General features: G+C 40.2%; 1 protein-coding gene across 14 annotated transcripts in view; it reads left to right on the top strand.

The window, feature by feature from the left end:
* The window catches only part of MACF1 (microtubule actin crosslinking factor 1), a 231296-nt gene that overhangs the window by 177230 nt on the left and 34540 nt on the right, over positions 1–19526 (top strand). For 13 of the 14 annotated variants that reach the window (XM_047084219.1, XM_047084212.1, XM_047084216.1 and 10 more), the window contains 17 exons: positions 545–706; positions 902–1072; positions 1706–1872; positions 6058–6217; positions 6573–6899; positions 7863–7947; positions 8458–8699; positions 9393–9599; positions 11134–11253; positions 11688–11795; positions 12695–12913; positions 14124–14327; positions 15078–15086; positions 16051–16282; positions 17144–17370; positions 18697–18819; positions 18912–19013. In XM_047084219.1, coding sequence (XP_046940175.1) covers positions 545–706; positions 902–1072; positions 1706–1872; positions 6058–6217; positions 6573–6899; positions 7863–7947; positions 8458–8699; positions 9393–9599; positions 11134–11253; positions 11688–11795; positions 12695–12913; positions 14124–14327; positions 15078–15086; positions 16051–16282; positions 17144–17370; positions 18697–18819; positions 18912–19013 — 2865 coding nt within the window. The remainder of the gene's footprint in view (positions 1–544; positions 707–901; positions 1073–1705; positions 1873–6057; positions 6218–6572; positions 6900–7862; positions 7948–8457; positions 8700–9392; positions 9600–11133; positions 11254–11687; positions 11796–12694; positions 12914–14123; positions 14328–15077; positions 15087–16050; positions 16283–17143; positions 17371–18696; positions 18820–18911; positions 19014–19526) is intronic. The other variant, XM_047084220.1, reaches the window with a different exon arrangement.

The following is a 19526-nucleotide window of genomic DNA, read 5'->3' as shown; positions in this document are numbered from 1 at the left end:
TATCCTCTGTAGCTTTTTGCATTAAAAATTAAGCAAGCAGAAACCAACCAACCATGAGTCATTGGGTTAAAGACCTCTAAGTAGTGCCATAACTCTCTGTAATTGTCCATAGGAGGATGTACTGAAATATGAAACCGCATGTTTCCTTGATAGTTCCCTATACAAATGGCTTGTTTTCTCTCTTTTTTTTTTTTAAAAATTTTTTTTTTTCAACGTTTATTTATTTTTTGGGGACACAGAGAGACAGAGCATGAACGGGGGAGGGGCAGAGAGAGAGGGAGACACAGAATCGGAAACAGGCTCCAGGCTCTGTGCCATCAGCCCAGAGCCCGACGCGGGGCTCGAACTCACGGACCGCGAGATCGTGACCTGGCTGAAGTCAGACGCCCAACCGACTGCGCCACCCAGGCGCCCCTTGTTTTCTCTTTTTATTCCTGCTCCTCCTCTGTTAAATCATAAATCTCCCAAGAATGACCAGTCACTGTGTGGTATAGAGGGTCTGGTTGCTACCTTTAGATTAAAACTTTGGCTTGTAATTATCTAGATGTTTCAGAAAGAACAGGTGGATCCTCTTCAGATGAAGCTACAGCAGGTGAATGGACTCGGCCAGGGGTTGATTCAGAGTGCCGGAAAAAACTGTGATGTGCAGGGTTTGGAACATGACATGGAAGAGATCAACGCTCGATGGAACACACTGAACAAAAAGGCGAGTGGCGAGGGGCTAACTCTAGTGCATTGGGAATGGAGGGCTTAGAAAGGCACATCTCAATTGTAGGTTTCCCTGCAACCTGAATGCAAATACAGATTCAGCAGTTGGAAAATATAATTAGGAAAGGGGGGTCAGTAGTCATTTAAAAAGCTCTCTCCTCTCTCACAACGAGCCTCTGCATCTGTGATACAGGTTGCACAAAGAATTGCACAACTGCAGGAGGCTTTGTTGCATTGCGGGAAGTTTCAAGATGCCTTGGAGCCATTGCTCAGCTGGTTGGCAGACACTGAGGAGCTCATAGCCAATCAGAAACCTCCATCTGCCGAGTATAAAGTGGTGAAAGCACAGATCCAAGAACAGAAGGTAAGTGAGAATGTTGGGACAGTGAACTGTAACAGCCGTAGGGAGTGGCAGACAACACATTGGCTTCTCATTTAGGAGTATATTCAGGAGTTTTAGTAGGAATCCATGAAAAGAAAGGTGGAAGTTGATTTGCATCATCTTACTTCAGTCTACCAATTTACTGTGGCACACATTGGACCGAACAGTAGTTCGGTGTATTTATTCGTGTATTCTACTCCAGTGTTTCATGCACAGCGTTTTCTTACAAGGTTTTTGGAGTTTTCAGGGTCAGCAATATTCTGAATAATGTTGTGTGTCATGTATAAGGTGCTGTCTGTATTTTTGGCTTGGTTTAATTTCCCTTTTAGTGCATTTTTCTCCTGATTCAAACTAAGTTCCCTATTAGTCGCATAATGACTGTCACCCCTCTATTTAAAAATGTAAGAGTGTGAAGTTTATGCTGGTGCTAGGAGCTATGCTGCATCTCACGTTTTTGCCTCTGGATGAAAAAAAAGCTACCATTATTCAACTCAGTTTAGGATTTGGTGGGGTGGGGGTTTGGGGATCTTTCGCTTGTATTTTCTTCCTTATTTCAGATTTCAAAGTGACATTGTGTTATCACTTTTCACTCTCCTTCAACACTGTGTGCACTAGTTGCTCCAGCGGCTCCTTGATGATCGAAAGGCCACAGTAGATATGCTTCAAGCAGAAGGAGGCAGAATAGCCCAGTCTGCTGAGCTGGCTGATAGAGAGAAAATCACTACACAGTTGGAGGGTCTTGAAAGTAGATGGACTGGACTACTCAACAAGGCAGCAGCCAGGTAAGGGCAAAGGGGTTTTGAGGAATGGGTCAGACAAGGGTTTTTTTTGTCCAGTTTTTAACTTGAAGTGCTCTGTAAGGTCCTGGATGAGTCATAGAGAGCTCTGGAAGGTGTGTAATGGCTTTTATCTTGAAGAGGAATACGTTCTTGGAGATGATCCTCATAATCACAGTAGCTCTCAGGAAATGAGCCTCAGCTACTCCGTGAATTTCTCAGAACTGGAAGATTCATTGCTCCGTGTTGCTGTTCTGCTGTGATACAATCATGGTTCCAAACCGACAGACACAGACGCCTACAATCTAGCCAAGTTATTTTCTGAGTTTTCGAAACAGATTTTTCCCCTTCATATTTATAAATAATACTTTTGATACTTGGAATTGAAATTTACCATATTTCTTTTCTGATAGCTTATCCCAATATTAGATGTTTTTGCATCCAGGACCTAGTCTGTGATTCTGTTCAATATATGGACATGATGCATGAATAGGGCGCCTAGTTGGCTCAGTAGGGAGAGCACACAACTCTTGATCTTGAAGTCGTGGGTTCGAGCCTCACGTTCGTGTGGAGCCTACTTTAAAAACATAAAAATAAGGGTGCCTGGGTGGCTCAATCAGTTAAGCGTCCGACTTCGGCTCAGGTCATGATCTCACGGTTTGTGAGTTCGAGCCCCACGTCAGGTTCTGTGCTGACAGCTCAGAGCCTAGAGCCTGCTTCGGATTCTATGTCTCCTTTTCTCTCTGCCCTTCCCCCACTGTGCTCTGTCTCTGTCTCTCAAAACTGAATAAATGTAAAAATTTTTTTTAATTTTTTTTTTTAATTTTTTTTTAATTTTTTTAATTTTTTTTTTTTAACGTTTATTTATTTTTGGGACAGAGAGAGACAGAGCATGAACGGGGAAGGGGCAGAGAGAGAGGGAGACACAGAATCGGAAGCAGGCTCCAGGCTCCGAGCCATCAGCCCAGAGCCTGACGCGGGGCTCGAACTCACGGACCGTGAGATCGTGACCTGAGCTGAAGTCGGATGCTTAACCGACTGAGCCACCCAGGCGCCCCTAAATTTTTTAATAAAAAATAAAAACATAAAAATAAAATATTAAAAAGAGAGACAGGTGCATGACCAGTCTTCAATAAGTGGCCAAAAATAGGCAGTATACTTTTCTCCTCTGAGGAAGTGCTTTCTCTCTCCATAGCTATACCCCAGCATCACTTCAGCTTAGTATGTCACATGAAGGTCTTTTAGTTTATGCTGTCCCCAGTTTTAAAAAGAAATGCTCACCAATTAGAAATCTGTATGAGAGTAGTGTAGGTGATGAGTTATGGTTGTAGCCTTTCAGTTCTCTAGGTAGCCAGCAGAAGTTGTCATAATTCCCTCTTCTACACTGGCCCACAGTGTGCTGATTTCTTATCAGAGTTGCAAAGTATTGTCCCCCATATTTGTGGGAGAAACAAAAATGAAAGAATTCAGTTTATTTTTTTTTTTAAATTACACTTATTTTTATTTACAGATAGCACTGCTTTTTTTTCTTTGTCCATTTTCATTAATAGTACCATTAGCCTTCCAGTTACCTGGGCGTAATCATTAATAGTATCATTAGCCTTCCAGTTACCTGGGTTTAAAACCTTAATCCCATTTTTTACCCTTTCTCCCCCACTCCTTTGTGTCCCACATCTGTCAGGATGCTAAATTCTGTCCGTTTTACTTCTCTAGTGTCTTTTCTATTCATCCATTTCTCTAATTCCTACTCACCTGCCTCAGGTCGTGACTTGGGCTCCTCAATGTGAGGTAGTTTCCTAATGAACTAATCACTCATCACTCTATGGCCACTTACCCTCAGGCTTCCCCTTTGCCTTGCTCAGAAATTTAATGACTCCCTGTTGCCTATAAAACAAAATCTAAACTCTTTAACCCAATATTTGAAGCCTTCAGTTATTTGGCCCTAATCTACATTTCTGTTTCCACGTTCCTCCTCCTCGTATTATTGGTAAAGTATACCATATACTTAGGTATCTTCTGTCAGTTCCTAATTCTGTCTTTACTGATAGTGTTGTGTCTTCCGTGACACAAGAGAGAGAAAGCATGCTGTTTATCTTCTATGAAACTTTTCTTTATTCCCCAAGGATGGAATACCTTCATTTTCCTCTTCACTGCTGTAATTCTTTGTTTGTACCTTGTATTGTCATTATTTTATATACTTATTTCATAGGCCCCATAAGCTCATTAAAGTGCTGATTTGTTTCTAATGTATCTTTTTATGACTCTTTCCTTCTGCCCACTTCCATCCTCCTAACCTAACACAGTTTCTGGGTCAATATTTTAAAGAGAAATACCAAGAGAAGCTTCATTTGTTCCAGATATCCTAAAGACTTTTATTTAGATTCTTTAATATTGGATTTTTTTATACCGCTGAATTATTTTTGCTCTTTGGTACCCTAAATCCTATTACATTGTTTTTCAAACTTTCAGATTCCAAAAACCAGAGATGAGTCAGAAAAACCTAGAAATCAGGGACAAGTTTTTTTTTAAAGTTTATTTATTTTGAGAGAGCACAGAGCCCAACACGGGGCTTGAACTCAGGATCATGAGATCGTGACCTGAGCCAATATCAAGAGTCAGATGCTCAACCAAATGAGCCATCCAGGGGCCCCCAGTTTTTTTTTAATGATATACTAGTTTAATAATAATCTTTAAGATTATGTGTTTTAGTTGTATTAATTGAAGATGTATTTTGAAGGCTGGCATAAACAAACTATTCTGTACTTCATACTGACATTTAAAAGTAGCATTCAGAGGGATGCCTGGATGGCTCAGTCGGAAGAGCATGTGACTCTTGTTCTTGAGGTTGTGAGTTCGAGCCCCACTTTGAGCCTAGAGTTTACTTTGTTTAAAAAAAAAAAGCTTCATATTCTTCAACGTTAAAAAATAATAAAACTTAAAAAAATTAAAATAGTATCTAGAAATATGTTTTTCTTTATATTTAAACATAATTGAATTTCCAGATCATTAAAATGGTAATTCTTTATGTTTAAATCATTTGTTTTTTTTTTTTTTTTTTTTTTAGAGCGTGCACACAAGTTAGGGAGGGGCAGAGGGAGAGGGACAGAGATCCTAAGCAGGTTCCACATTCAGCACAGAGCCTGATGCAGGGCACTATCCCACAACACCAAGATCATGACCTGAGCTGAAGTCAAGAATTGGATGCTCAACCAACTGAGCAACCCAGGCACCTCTAAATCATTTCTTATTAAAATAAATTTGTCCAGGGTACACAGCATAGAACCTAGCACAAAGTGGATGTTCAGTAAAGGTTTGTTGAACTAAAGTGCATCATATACCCAGACCTTTTTAAATGATGTCGCGTTTAGTCTGTTCTTAATCATCCAAAAGATATCATTATGGCCTTTTATTATTAACCTGTGTGCTAATCCAGTTCTTTGGTGGTTTTTCTTTCTTTTCTCTATCAGGCTTCCTCTCCCCTTTGTAATTAGCTGCCTTTAATCTGCAGCTTAGTATCTTGAAATCTAAGCTTAGTATGGATGTTATATTAATCAGGACTTAAAATTCTAAGTGAGCTGTGAAGTTTACAGTTCTTTTGACTGCCATGTGTGTTGGCAAATTCAGCTACTCTGAGGTCATTTTCTTTGCCTTAAATCTGGATTCAGAGTTATGTTCTGGTGCTTGAAATCACTGGAGCTGGGGAAATGGGGAAGAAGTTCTAGCTCATAGTCTGCATTTGTTCCTCATATGCTCTCTTAACTCACAGTGAAGGTAGCAGTGACAGGGAGAAAGAGATGAAAACTGATAATTTTTTTGATGCCTTTAAACTTTATTTTGGTCTTATGTTCAGATGATGCATGTGCTCTGTCCCTTAGGAGAAAGAGCATTAGAAGGCCTGATTACAGTCCTCTTTGCACTGTTAACTACTCACTGGGTGAATTGGACAAATCTTTAAGCCTTCAGGGTTAGCTTTCTGTTTTGTCATAGTGAGATAATTATTCTGCCTACTTTACAAGGTTATGAGGCAATGCTTATGAAAAACTTTAAAACCACAAAGTGCTACGTATATGTGTCGTGTTTACTATTGATACTTAAAATGTACCTGAAGATTGGTCTTTTACTGGATATAGTACTATTATCAGTCTTAATGTGATTTTTTGCCTGAGCGGCTTGTTCTGTATATTTGTGTAGGCAAAAACAGCTGGAAGATATCCTGGTTCTGGCCAAACAATTCCATGAGACAGCTGAGCCTATTTCTGACTTCTTGTCCGTCACGGAGAAAAAGCTTGCTAACTCAGAGCCTGTTGGCACTCAGTCTGCCAAAATCCAGCAGCAGATCATCCGGCACAAGGTAGGGAGGAGTTGTCATAAATTAGAACACAGCACTGCAGTCAGAAATCTCAGAAGTTAACTGCCTATAGCAGTCTGGAAGATATGTTTTGGGGGGGGGATATTTTAAAGTTTAATTTGAACTATGGTCAAATTATTCATTGACATAGTCACATCCTTGAAGTAAAAATAACAATTGACTAATAGGCTGCCATCAGAAAAAAAACAGCTTTTGTTCTCACTTTTTATATTATTTTTGCCCTTTGGTAGGTGAACTTTTTCTATTTAATTTATTATATCATTTGTTATTCATTGTTTCATGTTTACTTTTCATTTATTTTGTTTCTGTTATTCATTTTTTCCATCTGGATTTCCAGGCTCTGGAGGAAGAAATAGAAAGCCATGCAACAGATGTGCACCAGGCAGTCAAAATTGGGCAGTCTCTCTCCTCCCTGACATGCTCTGCAGAACAGGGTGTGCTGTCAGAGAAGCTAGACTCCTTGCAGGCCCGATACAGTGAGATTCAAGACTGGGGCTGTCGGAAAGCAGCCCTGCTTGAACAGGCACTGTGTAACGCTAGACTGTTCGGGGAGGATGAGGTGGAGGTGCTCAACTGGCTGGCTGAGGTTGAGGACAAGCTCAGTTCAGTGTTCGTAAAGGATTACAGACAGGATGTCCTGCAGAAACAGCATGCTGACCACCTGGTATTCATGTTTTCCATTTTTATTGGTCATGTTACTAAGTTATGTTGTAATTCTGATTCATGTTTCTCTTCATTTCTTTCTCTTTTAATTCCAAACATTTCGACTTCATTTTATACATAAGCACATAGTTATAGACTTGTTGCTAAGGACTAATCTATTTTTTGATGAGTCCATGGAAATACTCAAACTTAACAAACTGAGTCCATAATTCTAGAAGATGATCCAGAGTACAGTCAGGGACCATCTCAGTTCCAACTCATGTTTTACATCATTAGGTAATGTATCACTCAGTTTCCATCTGAGAAGTTTTATGAAAGAGAGTGTAATGTGACAAAGCCAGAATACCTAAATATCGCCCTAGGTTTGACCATGTAGCTGTAACTTCTAAAATATTTCTAGAATTTATGTGCCCAAATTCCAAGGATTATTTGTCATCTTAATGGAAAGAACAATTTTCTCTTTTCATCTCATTTTTATAAAATTTCTTTAAGGGTAGTAAAAATAGGCAAAGCAGTTGTTTTGTTGTTTTAAATAATCTAAGATTCTTCTGATTCATTGACTTCAAATATTAAGAATTTTTAACCATGATCCTGGTTTAACTCAGCCTGTTCTTGCTTTCTTCTCTTGAACTTTCTGAGTCTTGGTTTTGGACACAGTAGACATTTTTGCTGAATTCTACATCTGCCTTTCTTGGGCTCAGGTTTGGTACCAGTAGATTGGTAAAACTGATTTAATCCTAATCTCTTCTTATCCGGTGCAAGGGATTAGCTTGCCCATAAGTATCAGATTTAATTGTTTTTGAGTAATAAATAGGGTAACCAAAGAGATAAGGAATAACATAACTGAGGTATAAACTAAACTGGTATTTGTCTCTTTACTTTAAACTTGGTCTCCTAAAGGTCTCACCTTTCTTTCCCTTTGTTGTGCTGTAGTTTTAAGATTCATGCTATTCTTTCCTTTCAGGCTCTAAATGAAGAAATCATTAATAGAAAGAAGAATGTAGATCAAGCTATTAAAAATGGTCAGGCTCTTCTAAAACAAACCACAGGTACTTTGAAAAATGCATCTCTCAGCACCTCTGCAGTCACTCAAGCACATGTCCAGGGAAATAAACATCCTGCACTAGCCACTACTCTTTGTACGTAGAAGAAGTTCAGTATTTATTTACTGGTTGTATTACCATGTGCTCCTGGAGGCTGGCAGCCTGGGGTCCTGTTTCCTGCTAAATCTTTTGAAAACTAAAAGATATTATCTCACATTTGGTTATAGATGATGACTCCCCCTGCTCTCCAGTATGTCCAAGGCCAGCATTCACCAAGAGGTGCTGGGACCATTTAGAAACACTTGCAGTTGAATTCAGATCTTAATAATCTCAGAAGTGGCTTCTTTTATCAGTTGGAAGGTTTATCTCCCACTTCCCATAGTGTGGGATTCTAGGTGAAATTGCTTCCATAGGGAGAGAGCATCTATAAAATTTAAGCTCATTTCGAAGAAAGGGGGATAAAGGAGACTCCCTCATATCCTCTTAAATATAAATAATTATGCACTGTCCCCACAGGTGAAGAGGTATTGCTTATCCAGGAGAAACTGGACGGAATAAAGACTCGCTATGCAGACATCACGGTCACCAGCTCCAAGGCCCTCCGAACTTTAGAGCAAGCCCGGCAGCTGGCCACCAAGTTCCAGTCTACTTATGAGGAACTGACTGGGTGGCTCAGGGAAGTGGAGGAGGAGCTGGCAGCCAGTGGAGGACAGTCTCCCACAGGGGAGCAGATACCCCAGTTTCAGCAAAGACAGAAGGTGAACTGAGTTTCACACTGTAAAGGGAAAGAATTTTTTTTACCTCTTCCAATCCCTAAGTTCAAGGGTTTAAGTGTCATCACCAACTGTCTCAACCTTAAATCTAAACCAAAAAGTTCTGCCTGCCTCCTTTCTTGTTTGCTCTTGTTTGCATGGACAGTAAGATTTGACATAAAGGCAGACTTATATAAGAGCACTTGTTATGGTCTGAAGGGAAAAAAAAAAGACTGAATCCCAGATCCCTGGGAAGTTTTCTTCACGTGTAACATTTTAAAATTGACTTCTGTAACTCATTCTCTAGAGAGTGCTTCAGGATTCTGTTTGATTCTCCTACAGGATCTAGTGCAGTTCTGGATGTGCAGAAATACTATGTAGGTACTTATTGACTTAAAAATGCCCTTGGCTAAAGTACTTTATCGTTTCTATTGAAGTAAGGAGAAAAAAGAAAGAGGCAGTATTTGTTCTACCCAGAGATAGTGTGGCCCAAGAAGTGTTGCAGACAGTTCTAAGCAGCAGCTAAGCCTGAAGTCAGGCTGTGGAATGGTTGAAAAATCTAAGACAAGAAAAAAAGTGGAGGAAGGAGGTCAGAGCCCTGCTGGGATGTGTGGTAGAGATAGCACTTTCTACCCAGCACAGCTGCTAATGTGCTTAATTTAGCAAGGAATGGCCTGAAAACTTTTTTTCCCTCCTTAGGAATTAAAGAAGGAGGTCATGGAGCACAGGCTGGTGTTGGACACAGTGAATGAAGTGAGCCGTGCTCTCTTAGAGCTGGTGCCCTGGAGAGCCAGAGAAGGGCTGGATAAACTTGTGTCTGATGCCAACGAACAGTACAAGCTGGTCAGTGACACTGTGGGACAAAGGGTGGATGAAATTGATGCTGCTATTCAGAGATCACAGCAGGTAATGTTTATTAACACCTCTACAGTAATGTTTTAGGCAGCAGGGATGTATGTGTGAAGCACAAAATTATGACCCACATAAATACAGGGTCAGAAATAAGGATAATAAGAGTAAGCTAAATCTGATCCAACAAGTTATTTCAGTGATTGGAAGTGATTGGATAAAGATATGTGAAGATGGGTCTCAGTTTGACTCAAAATATTTTTGTATTTATTATTTATTTTTGAGGGTGGGGGAGGGGCGGAGAGAGAGAAAGAGAGAATCCCAAGCAGGCTCCATGCTGTTCGTGCAGAGCCCAACGTGAAGCTTGAACCCACTTGAACCTGCTTGAACTCTGAAATCATGACCTGGCCGAAATTGAGTTGGGACACTTACTTGACTGAGCCACCCAGGCGCCCCGACCCATAATATTTGACCCTTTTTGAGCAGACGGGAATTTGTGATAGAGTCTGTTTGAGCCCTCTTCTTAGCTACTGACCGGTTAAGAGGCAGATTCTGATAGTAGATAATATCTAGGACCAGAAGGTCCAAATGCATCCCATCTTAGTTTGACATAATCAACTGTTTTAGTATTAGCTGGAAGAGGGGAAGGAACCAAGAACTATAATTACTATCAAATATGCTAACCAAAATAGAGGTATCCAAAATAGAACCTTCTCAGTAAACACAGGTGTCCTATTTCCCTCGATCTTTTTTCCTTCCTGCTTTCTGGAAAAAGTTATTTGCTTTCCTTTGTAGCTGGATACGTACCTATTAATGTGTCATGGTGCAGAGTAAATATAACATGACTTCTTGGGTTCATAGTAATAAGCAAATACTTTGTGAACCACACAGAAGTTTGCTGTGACTCTCAAGTGCATCCCCAACATGTCTTTATTGGTATCCCTACCCTTGACCAGATACTTGGGTATGAGATTTATCATGCTTGGGAAAAGCCTACTTTCCTCTTTAAATATTGGTGTTTGTTGGCACAGTTGAAGAGAAATAATTGGGGGACCTCATTAAACAGTTACATAGAACAAGTTCTTAGTTTTCTTTGTTTCCACAGAACCCTTTAAAGGTTTGGTGTTCTTACGCTTCTTCAACTATGAGAGTACTTCCAAGTTAGCTTGACTCAGCTGTCTGTTGCCATGTTTAACCATGCGTTTAAACATACGGCTAAAACTACCGTTGAGTGTATGGGTAGGAAACAGGATTGGCAGATGGGAGAGAGCACAGCCTCATAAAAGCATTGTGATTAGAAGTATAGTCTTAGGAGTGTCAATTTCCATTGTTGTTTCTAGCTGTAGGATCACTAATTGAATTCTATGACTTCTTTATAAAGAAGTTGAAATAGGATCAACTCCTATTTGTTGAAGTATAATCAGTTACAAATTATCTGCATCTTGATTTATGATTTTATGCAATTTTCCCCAGTTTTGGCTTTCCTTTGTAGAAATAAACCATATTAGTAAAAATCCAGGCCTTTCTGTGTTGAGGAAATGGTAATTCTAAGGAACATAATTTCTTCATTTTTCTTTAATATGCCTATTAGTATGAGCAAGCTGCTGATGCAGAACTAGCTTGGGTTGCTGAAACAAAACGAAAACTGATGGCCCTGGGTCCAATTCGCCTAGAACAGGACCAGACCACAGCTCAGCTGCAGGTACAGAAGGTAAGTGTAACACTGACATATCTGCTGTGCCCTGAGCTAGAAGAATCTTCACTGGTTTAGAGTAACTACGAGAGTTTCTGACTGCCACAGGTTGACTAACGCAGTTTCATGATGGTGGCTAGAGATTTAAAATAATTGGTAAGATGAGGAAGAGATTCTTTTGCTTTGTGAAGAGGGAGCAATAGGCCCATTAATCCAGGAAAGAATAGTTAGCAGTTTTCTGGATGATTTTTAGGATAGATGATACTTTTGTAAGCTACTAAAAGATAAGCATGGAAGATGTATGGATAGGCAAAGTGTCAAACTTTATAGAATAGTTTTGATGTGGCTTCATCAGAGTGAGGAGTTTTTCATAAATTGTGTCTAATAACATTTCAGTAACACAGGCTTGGGGTTCTCTTACTTCGTGACCTAACTGTAGTTCACTTTCAAAGGCTTTCTCTATTGACATCATTCGACACAAAGATTCAATGGATGAACTCTTCAGTCATCGTGGTGAAATCTTTGGCACATGTGGAGAGGAACAAAAAGCTATATTACAGGTGAATTGCATTTATTTATTTACCATGTTTATCTTGTCTTGATGGTGGTGAATCAGTACAATTGTGAAATGACAAGGTTTTTCCCCCTCTGTCACTGGTAATGGTATTAAAGTGCAATTTGATGTTCTGGGGGGAGCCATGTCCCTAACCCTATGTGCACAAATGTCCAAACAGTCCTGCCAGAAGATGTGAAATACATTGCAGGTTTGTTTTCTTTATAACAGAGGAATTGCTATGTATCTTCAGTCCATAAGGGTCTTTGAGTTACCTCTCTAAGTATCTATGATAGATTTTTCAGACCCATATGCAGATATTCTTTCTTCAGGCCCTTGTAAATGATCATACCCATTTCTAAAAGGATTGGCCAAGAGACTTGTAGATCAGTTTTGCTTGTTCTTGTAAAAGTTATGGTTAACCACTGTTTCCTCCGAAATGTTCATAAATTGAACTACTCATTTTAAACATATGAAGCCTAAGTGTCTGGTTTGTGAAGACATTTTTATCAGAGGAGAAAAGACAAGTCAAAGTTAGTGGGCAGAGGGTCCATTTCAGCCCCTGAGATGTTCTGTCTTGAACTGACCTGCCGTAATAATGCTATGTCTGAGGTTGTATGTCATCTCTAAGAGGTTGTTATGCTGTGTCGTGCTTGCTCTGTTTGTCTTTGAAACTACTTTCATGTGTTAAAAAGTCTAGAAACAATACATATATATGATAAGAAAAAATAGAAAATTCAGTTAAGTATAAAGAAAATAAAATCAGTTGTAATTTTGCTTAATTAATCCATTTCTGGACATAAAAAACTGAAGAAATTCTTTAATTTTTTATGGATATATACCTACATTTTTTCCTTAAGAGAAGGATTCGTGATAGTAATAAGTTTTATATTTTGTTGTTCATAGGAAAAGACAGAGTCTCTAATACAGCAATATGAAGCCATTAGTCTGCTCAATTCAGAGCGTTACACCCGCCTAGAACGGGCACAGGTCTTGGTGAACCAGTTTTGGGAAACTTACGAGGAGCTCAGCCCCTGGATTGAGGAGACCCGGGCACTGATAGCACAGTTACCTCCTCCAGCCATTGATCATGAGCAGCTCAGGCAGCAGCAAGAGGAAATGAGGGTAAGGAGCAATCCAGGTTTTATGCAATGGCAGAACTCAAAATTGGCTCTACGCTTTATTTTAAAACAACATATTTTTTAGTGCCTACCAAGTGGAAGTTCTGTGTTATGAAGTTAAATCTTAATTGGTTAGAATTTTTGCGCACGCGCGCACACACACACACAATACATACCTGAATTACTTCCTTTGTCCTTAATATGAATCCATTAAAGAAAAAGAGCATGGAGATGTCAGAAACCTGGGTACTGCAGAAATAAAGAACTAAGTAAACATCAAGGGTATTTTTAAATCTTTCCAGATATGGTGGGGCGTCATGAGACTTGGGATATGGTTGGGTGGCTTTTTCCGTTTGGGTAAGCCCTAGCTGGAGTGAAACAATGTCAGAAAGCATTGGCTGCATGGACTTTAGGGAAAAGGGAAATTTGTAGACACTTCAACTAATGCTTTTACCATTAAAGATAGTTTTTTTTTTTTTTTAATTTTTTTTTTTTTCAACGTTTATTTATTTTTGGGACAGAGAGAGACAGAGCATGAACAGGGGAGGGGCAGAGAGAGAGGGAGACACAGAATCGGAAACAGGCTCCAGGCTCCGAGCCATCAGCCCAGAGCCTGACGCGGGGCTCGAACTCACGGACCACGAGATCGTGACCTGGCTGAAGTCGGACGCTTAACCGACTGCGCCACCCAGGCGCCCCTAAAGATAGTTTTTAATGTCTCTCTTATTTGTGGCTAATGGCTTGCGCTTATTCTTTTCTCTGTATTCCTATACATGGATGGATATAAACTGGAAGGGGCCAGCAGTAGAGTCAAGGAGTGGTTGGATTACTAGAAAAGTTGCCATTTGTGCCTTGTCCTGCTTAATGTCTCTCAGTTTGAGGAGGGGGACAGATACTTATTTAACCATGCAAATTATAGTGCATGGAAGTATTTATATGTACAGAAGAGGGGGATTAAGCTTGTATCAACAGGGAGGGGGAGGAGGAGTGAGAGATGATGTGTCTGGGAAGGCTTCCTGGTGTTGGGACGTCTGAACTGGCTTTTGAAAATTAAGAGAATTAGGTAGTGTTAGAACCTAAGACTTAGATCGTTTTTTTTTCTTTTCCATAAATGGTGCGATGCTGGGACTTGCTGGTTTTTAGCAATTCCATTTTTTCCTCTCAAAGTTGATACGAGCTTGGTACAAAAATAATCATTTTATTTTCTTACATAGCAACTCAGGGAATCCATTGCTGAACACAAACCCCATATTGATAAGCTGCTAAAGATAGGCCCACAACTAAAGGAGTTAAACCCTGAAGAGGGGGAAATGGTGGAGGAAAAATACCAGAAAGCAGAAAACCTATATGCCCAAATAAAAGAGGAGGTGCGCCAGCGGGCACTGGCTCTGGACGAGGCTGTTTCCCAGTCGGCTCAGGTATGTGTGTGTCTTTAAGTCCTATTCCCTTCAACTACCCTTTAGTCTAAGCACGAGATCTCTGTATCAGGTGTGCCTCTGTGGTCTGGAATGTCTAGACCAACGTGCAGATGATATGTCATCAGTAGATCAGGAACCTGTGCCTATTACGTTTTCATTCCAAGGAACATTGGTATACCAACACTATGGCTGGTTGCAGGGGGGAGGGGGGTGTCTCATCTTGGCTGGTATATACTGTCTGTTGACAGTTTTCTTGAAAACTTTTCTATCGTGATGAGTCTTTAGCAGGGATGATTTTGGATAAATTCACCTTGAAGCAACAAATGTGTCAAGAAAAGTGAGATTCCTATCAGCCTCTTACTTTCGAGATTTGGAAGACAGCACATTAGTTTTCTTACTCAAGAGGCCACCAGCTAGCTCCTGGTGCAGAGAAAGATGCTTGAGTAGGGAGAAGTAAGAGCCAAAGAGAAACATAAACCACCAGCAGTGGAGTTTAAAGCATGTAACTACATACTTTTCAACTAATATATTGCTGTTAGTGGTATTTTTGTCATGTCTGGGTATTTTATTCCTATGTTTAGTGTCAATATTCTTGGTTAATATTTGTACTTACTCAAGTTTTTCCCCCCACCTTCCGTCCCATCTCTCACTCACATTGTGGAATGTGTTACTTTGTGTTGTTGCTGCCTGCTCCTGTCCTCCCCACATCGTCACATTTCATTGTTGTGTTGACCGCGCCCACCATTACAGATTGCAGAGGTAAGGTACCCACCCCTACTGGGATTAGGGGGTTCTTATGAAGCTGAGAATTGAGAAGATTTACCTTTAAGGAAATTGCCCTTTACTGTCGTGGAAGAAGTTTTATTAGTCTGGTTTATTATGCCAGTCTCACTTGGGGCAAAACCTAAAAGTGAGGGAGCAGCGGGGAGTGATTTTGTCAAGGAAATCCCACTGTGTCTCCCGTGTAAGACACTAGAGTTAAGCTTCATTGCAATGAATCCAGAGTTGGTTTTAGAGAACTTCTTAAGGGGGCAAGAATATCTGCATTGCACCCTTTTCCCCCTTCTCTGCTTCAGATTATAAATGAAAATTTTATAATTACAATCATGTTATTCACAGTACCTGAAAAGCGGGAAGGTAAATTGTTCTTTTAGAATAAGGATAGATTTGGCCTTCTTTAATTACCTTTCATCATGCTGACCTTTTCCTTTCTCACTATTACATATAATGGGTTATTAAATTGCATGCCAGGATACTTTTAATCTCTAAGTCATGTGGCATATTGAGTTCCCCATCCATTTACACAGTTGGTAGAGGGCCTCTAACTTGTTGGTCTAATCTGTTGCATGCAGCTGTCATCTGAAATGTTGACACACTGACTCTCACCAGTTTCATGGTCTTGTCCCTTCCTTGTCACACTAGTTGGGATCAGGGAAGTACTGTGACAGCACTAATGACTTGAGTCGATTTCTGGCATATTACTTGATATCTTTTTTTGTTTTGAAAATAAACGTTTACTTTCTTTTTTTGATGGGCCAGCACTGGTGTGCTATGCCCAAAGCAGTCTCTTAGGCAGACCTAACACTTGACAGCCATCGGGCTAAGCCGAATGCAAGTTACCAGAAAGAGTAGTAGATTCATAACCTGTTATTCCCTAACATTTCCCGCAGAAGTGTGATGAAGTAGTATTGCTGTGATGGCTAACGTTCCAACATCTGTTTAGTTCCATGATAAAATCGAGCCTATGTTGGAGACTCTGGAGAATCTCTCCTCTCGCCTGCGTATGCCACCGCTGATCCCTGCCGAAGTGGACAAGATCAGAGAGTGTGTCAGTGACAACAAGAGCGCCACCGTGGAGCTGGAAAAGCTTCAGCCTTCCTTTGAGGCCCTGAAGCGCCGTGGAGAAGAGCTCATTGCACGATCTCAGGGAGCCGACAAGGACTTGGCTGCAAAAGGTGCTTCATGAATCTAATTATTGTTAAAGAAAATCAGTAAAGTAAATTCTAGGCTGTGCTTACTCCAGCATCCCACCAGATATACTTCACTGAATGTAAAGGCAGTCCCCAAGTAATTGGAAAGTCATTTAGAATTCAGAACACATCTCCCCATTGAAACAAGATTACAATTGGTAGCTGGATTCCTAGGCCAGGAAACAGATGCTCTTTTAACCCCTAATATGAATTGCAGTGTCCAATGTAGGTGGAGCATAACTATCTTATAGAACACTTTCCATAGGAAACAGTGAGTTTGACACAGAACACTGGAAATAGAGTTCTCGGGGAGCCTGGGTGGCGCAGTCGGTTAAGTGTCCGACTTCAGCCAGGTCACGATCTCGCGGTCCGTGAGTTCGAGCCCCGCGTCGGGCTCTGGGCTGATGGCTCAGAGCCTGGAGCCTGTTTCCGATTCTGTGTCTCCCTCTCTCTCTGCCCCTCGCCCGTTCATGCTCTGTCTCTCTCTGTCCCAAAAATAAATAAACGTTGAAAAAAAAAATTAAAAAAAAAAAAAAGAAATAGAGTTCTCATCTCAGCCCCTTTAGAAGTTAGGTCTTTTGCACTTGAGCAGTACCTTTGTATTAGATGATAACACATTTCCATGCCATCTCTGTGATCTCTTTATGTGGGAGACCACCATAAGCAGAAAATACAAATGTTGAAATAATAATAAAACAAAGGTAAAAAAAACTGTCCTTCAGGTTATAAATTTTTAGAGCTTTTTAAAGGATAATTTCAGGGGAAAATGTGAGAACTGGGTGAAATTTCTGATGAAGTGGATTCAAGTACTCAAGTCCCATTCATATCTGTTGTTTATTCCCTCAGAAATCCAGGACAAATTGGATCAGATGGTATTCTTCTGGGAGGACATCAAAGCTCGAGCTGAAGAACGAGAAATTAAGTTCCTTGATGTCCTTGAACTAGCAGAGAAGTTCTGGTATGACATGGCGGCTCTCTTGACCACTATCAGAGACACCCAGGACATTGTCCATGACTTGGAAAGCCCAGGCATTGACCCATCTATAATCAAACAACAGGTTGAAGCTGCTGAGGTAAGACAGAAACAAAACCTTGTCTTTTATGTGTTTGTCCTCTAGAAAATCACTTTATCCAAGTATATTGTGTTAACTGCTTACCCAGGCCTACTCCTTAAGAGGTTGTTGTTATTGTTGTTGTTTGTTTAATAGGACTTTTTTCCACTTAAAAAATATGTGCTCGTTATAATAAAGATTTCTCTCTTCTTTATACATACAAGTTTCACCGCCTGGATACACTCCTACAACCTCTGTAATTTTGATATAGGGTAGTTCCATCACTCAAAAGTAATCCTTTTATCAATTTTAAACTTAATTCAAATTAGTAGAATGTGCTTTCTGATTTTAGTTCTTTCCATAGTGTACGTTATTTCTCAGGTAAATTTCTTTTTTCAAGTAAATTTCTTTAATGTAGAAAAATAGCAGATAGAAAAGAAAATAAATTTTGGATTCATCATCCAGAGATAACAATTGTTACTTTGACCTACCCTTTTCTAGTCTTTTTGGAGAGCCTAGTTTTTATGAAATGCATTTTTCATCTCATTTTGTCTCTTTAAGTAAAGTCCTGCCTATCTTGATATTTTGTCTTATTTCTGCCATTCTCCCCCCTCCTTGCCCCTGTCATTGCCAGTGCATGAACCAGTTTTTAGGATCTGGCACAGAACGGACTTTCTCCACAATTATACAGCCTAGCATTTCTATTATGTTAGTCTCTCAGCTCTGAAGTTGGTGACTTGTACTATATTATTTTAGCCTTGTTGATATACTTCCCCATGATAGACTTCTGGCTATAGATCATAATCTCCTTGGTGGGGGCGCCTGGCTGCGTCAGTCGGTTGAACATCCGACTTCAGCTCAGGTCATGATCTCAAGGTTTTTGAGTTCAGGCACCATGTCAGGTGAGCTCAAGCCCCTCTCTGGGCTCTGCACTCTCTCTCCCTCTTTCTGCACTTTGTGGCATTCTCTCTCTCTCCTCCCTCCACTCAAGCATGTTCTCTCTCTCAAAAAAAAAAAAAGAGAAAATCTCTGGCAGCTGGAAGGATAAACGTTCCATAAATTATTAAAGCTCATTAGACCTTTCCCAGACTATTTTTTATGTATTGTTATATATATATAAATATATTCCATATATACATATTGTGTGTGAGAGAGAAAGAGAAATAAATTGAGTCTGAAGTTTCACTGTTTATATAAGTGAAATATTAAGGACATTGAAAGGCTTCTGTGAAATTGACAGTTCTGTTCAGCATCTGCTGTTGATGGGGGTATAAATTACATTTGCAAAGTTTGGGAAGTTCTGTTCTGCTTTCTGTTTTGGCTTATGATCTGTTCATTTACATGTAGACTATTAAGGAAGAGACAGATGGTCTGCATGAGGAGTTGGAATTTATTCGAATCCTTGGAGCAGATTTGATTTTTGCCTGTGGAGAAACTGAGAAGCCCGAAGTAAAGAAGAGCATTGATGAGGTATATGGAAAACTGGATAAGGAATTCAGATGAAACATTAGTGGACTCACACAGAAGAGGGTTATTAATTAAAGAATCTGTTTTCCCCCCAGCTGAATAATGCATGGGAGAACTTAAACAAAACCTGGAAGGAGAGGCTAGAAAAGCTTGAGGATGCCATGCAAGCTGCTGTGCAGTATCAGGACACTCTTCAGGTGAGAGGCCACACAGTGGCCACCATAGAAATAAGTTCCATGTTCTTTGTCATATTTTGGATCCAGCATCTGAGTGGATCACCTTTACAGGACTGGAGCATTTTCCAAACTAAGACAGTGCTGTTTTGATATTTCCAGCTGAAGCTTTCCACTCCTAGTGAGAAAAATACCTCCAAATTTCTACGATTCTTGCCATGCTCTTCATCATCATATTTATCCTCAGGGTGGCTGTACAGTGAAGCAGGACTTATTGTGCAAGTCATTGCTTGCCAAAAGGTTCCAAAACCAAGTTACCTTGAAGCACAGCTTGGCACAGTAGTTTCACCACATCCTGAGCTTGCTAGGTGGCCATGACAAATACTCAACTGCTATTCACATTTAGTTTTTCCAGAGTTTAATTTATTTTGGCCATTATCCTGATAACACTGGTTCTGTTCTTAAATCCCCATATCACTGGAATAAAGATCATTATCCCTTACCTCTGACCCCCACCTGAAAACACAGACATCACAA

This window comes from Lynx rufus, unplaced genomic scaffold (assembly GCF_022079265.1).
Source record: "Lynx rufus isolate CCGP_SWC_20201006 ecotype Redwood Valley unplaced genomic scaffold, mLynRuf1.p SCAF_2, whole genome shotgun sequence".
Classification (NCBI taxonomy): domain Eukaryota; kingdom Metazoa; phylum Chordata; class Mammalia; order Carnivora; family Felidae; genus Lynx; species Lynx rufus.
The sequence above is the reverse complement of the archived record's forward strand: the minus strand, read 5'-3'. Positions and strand labels throughout refer to the sequence as shown.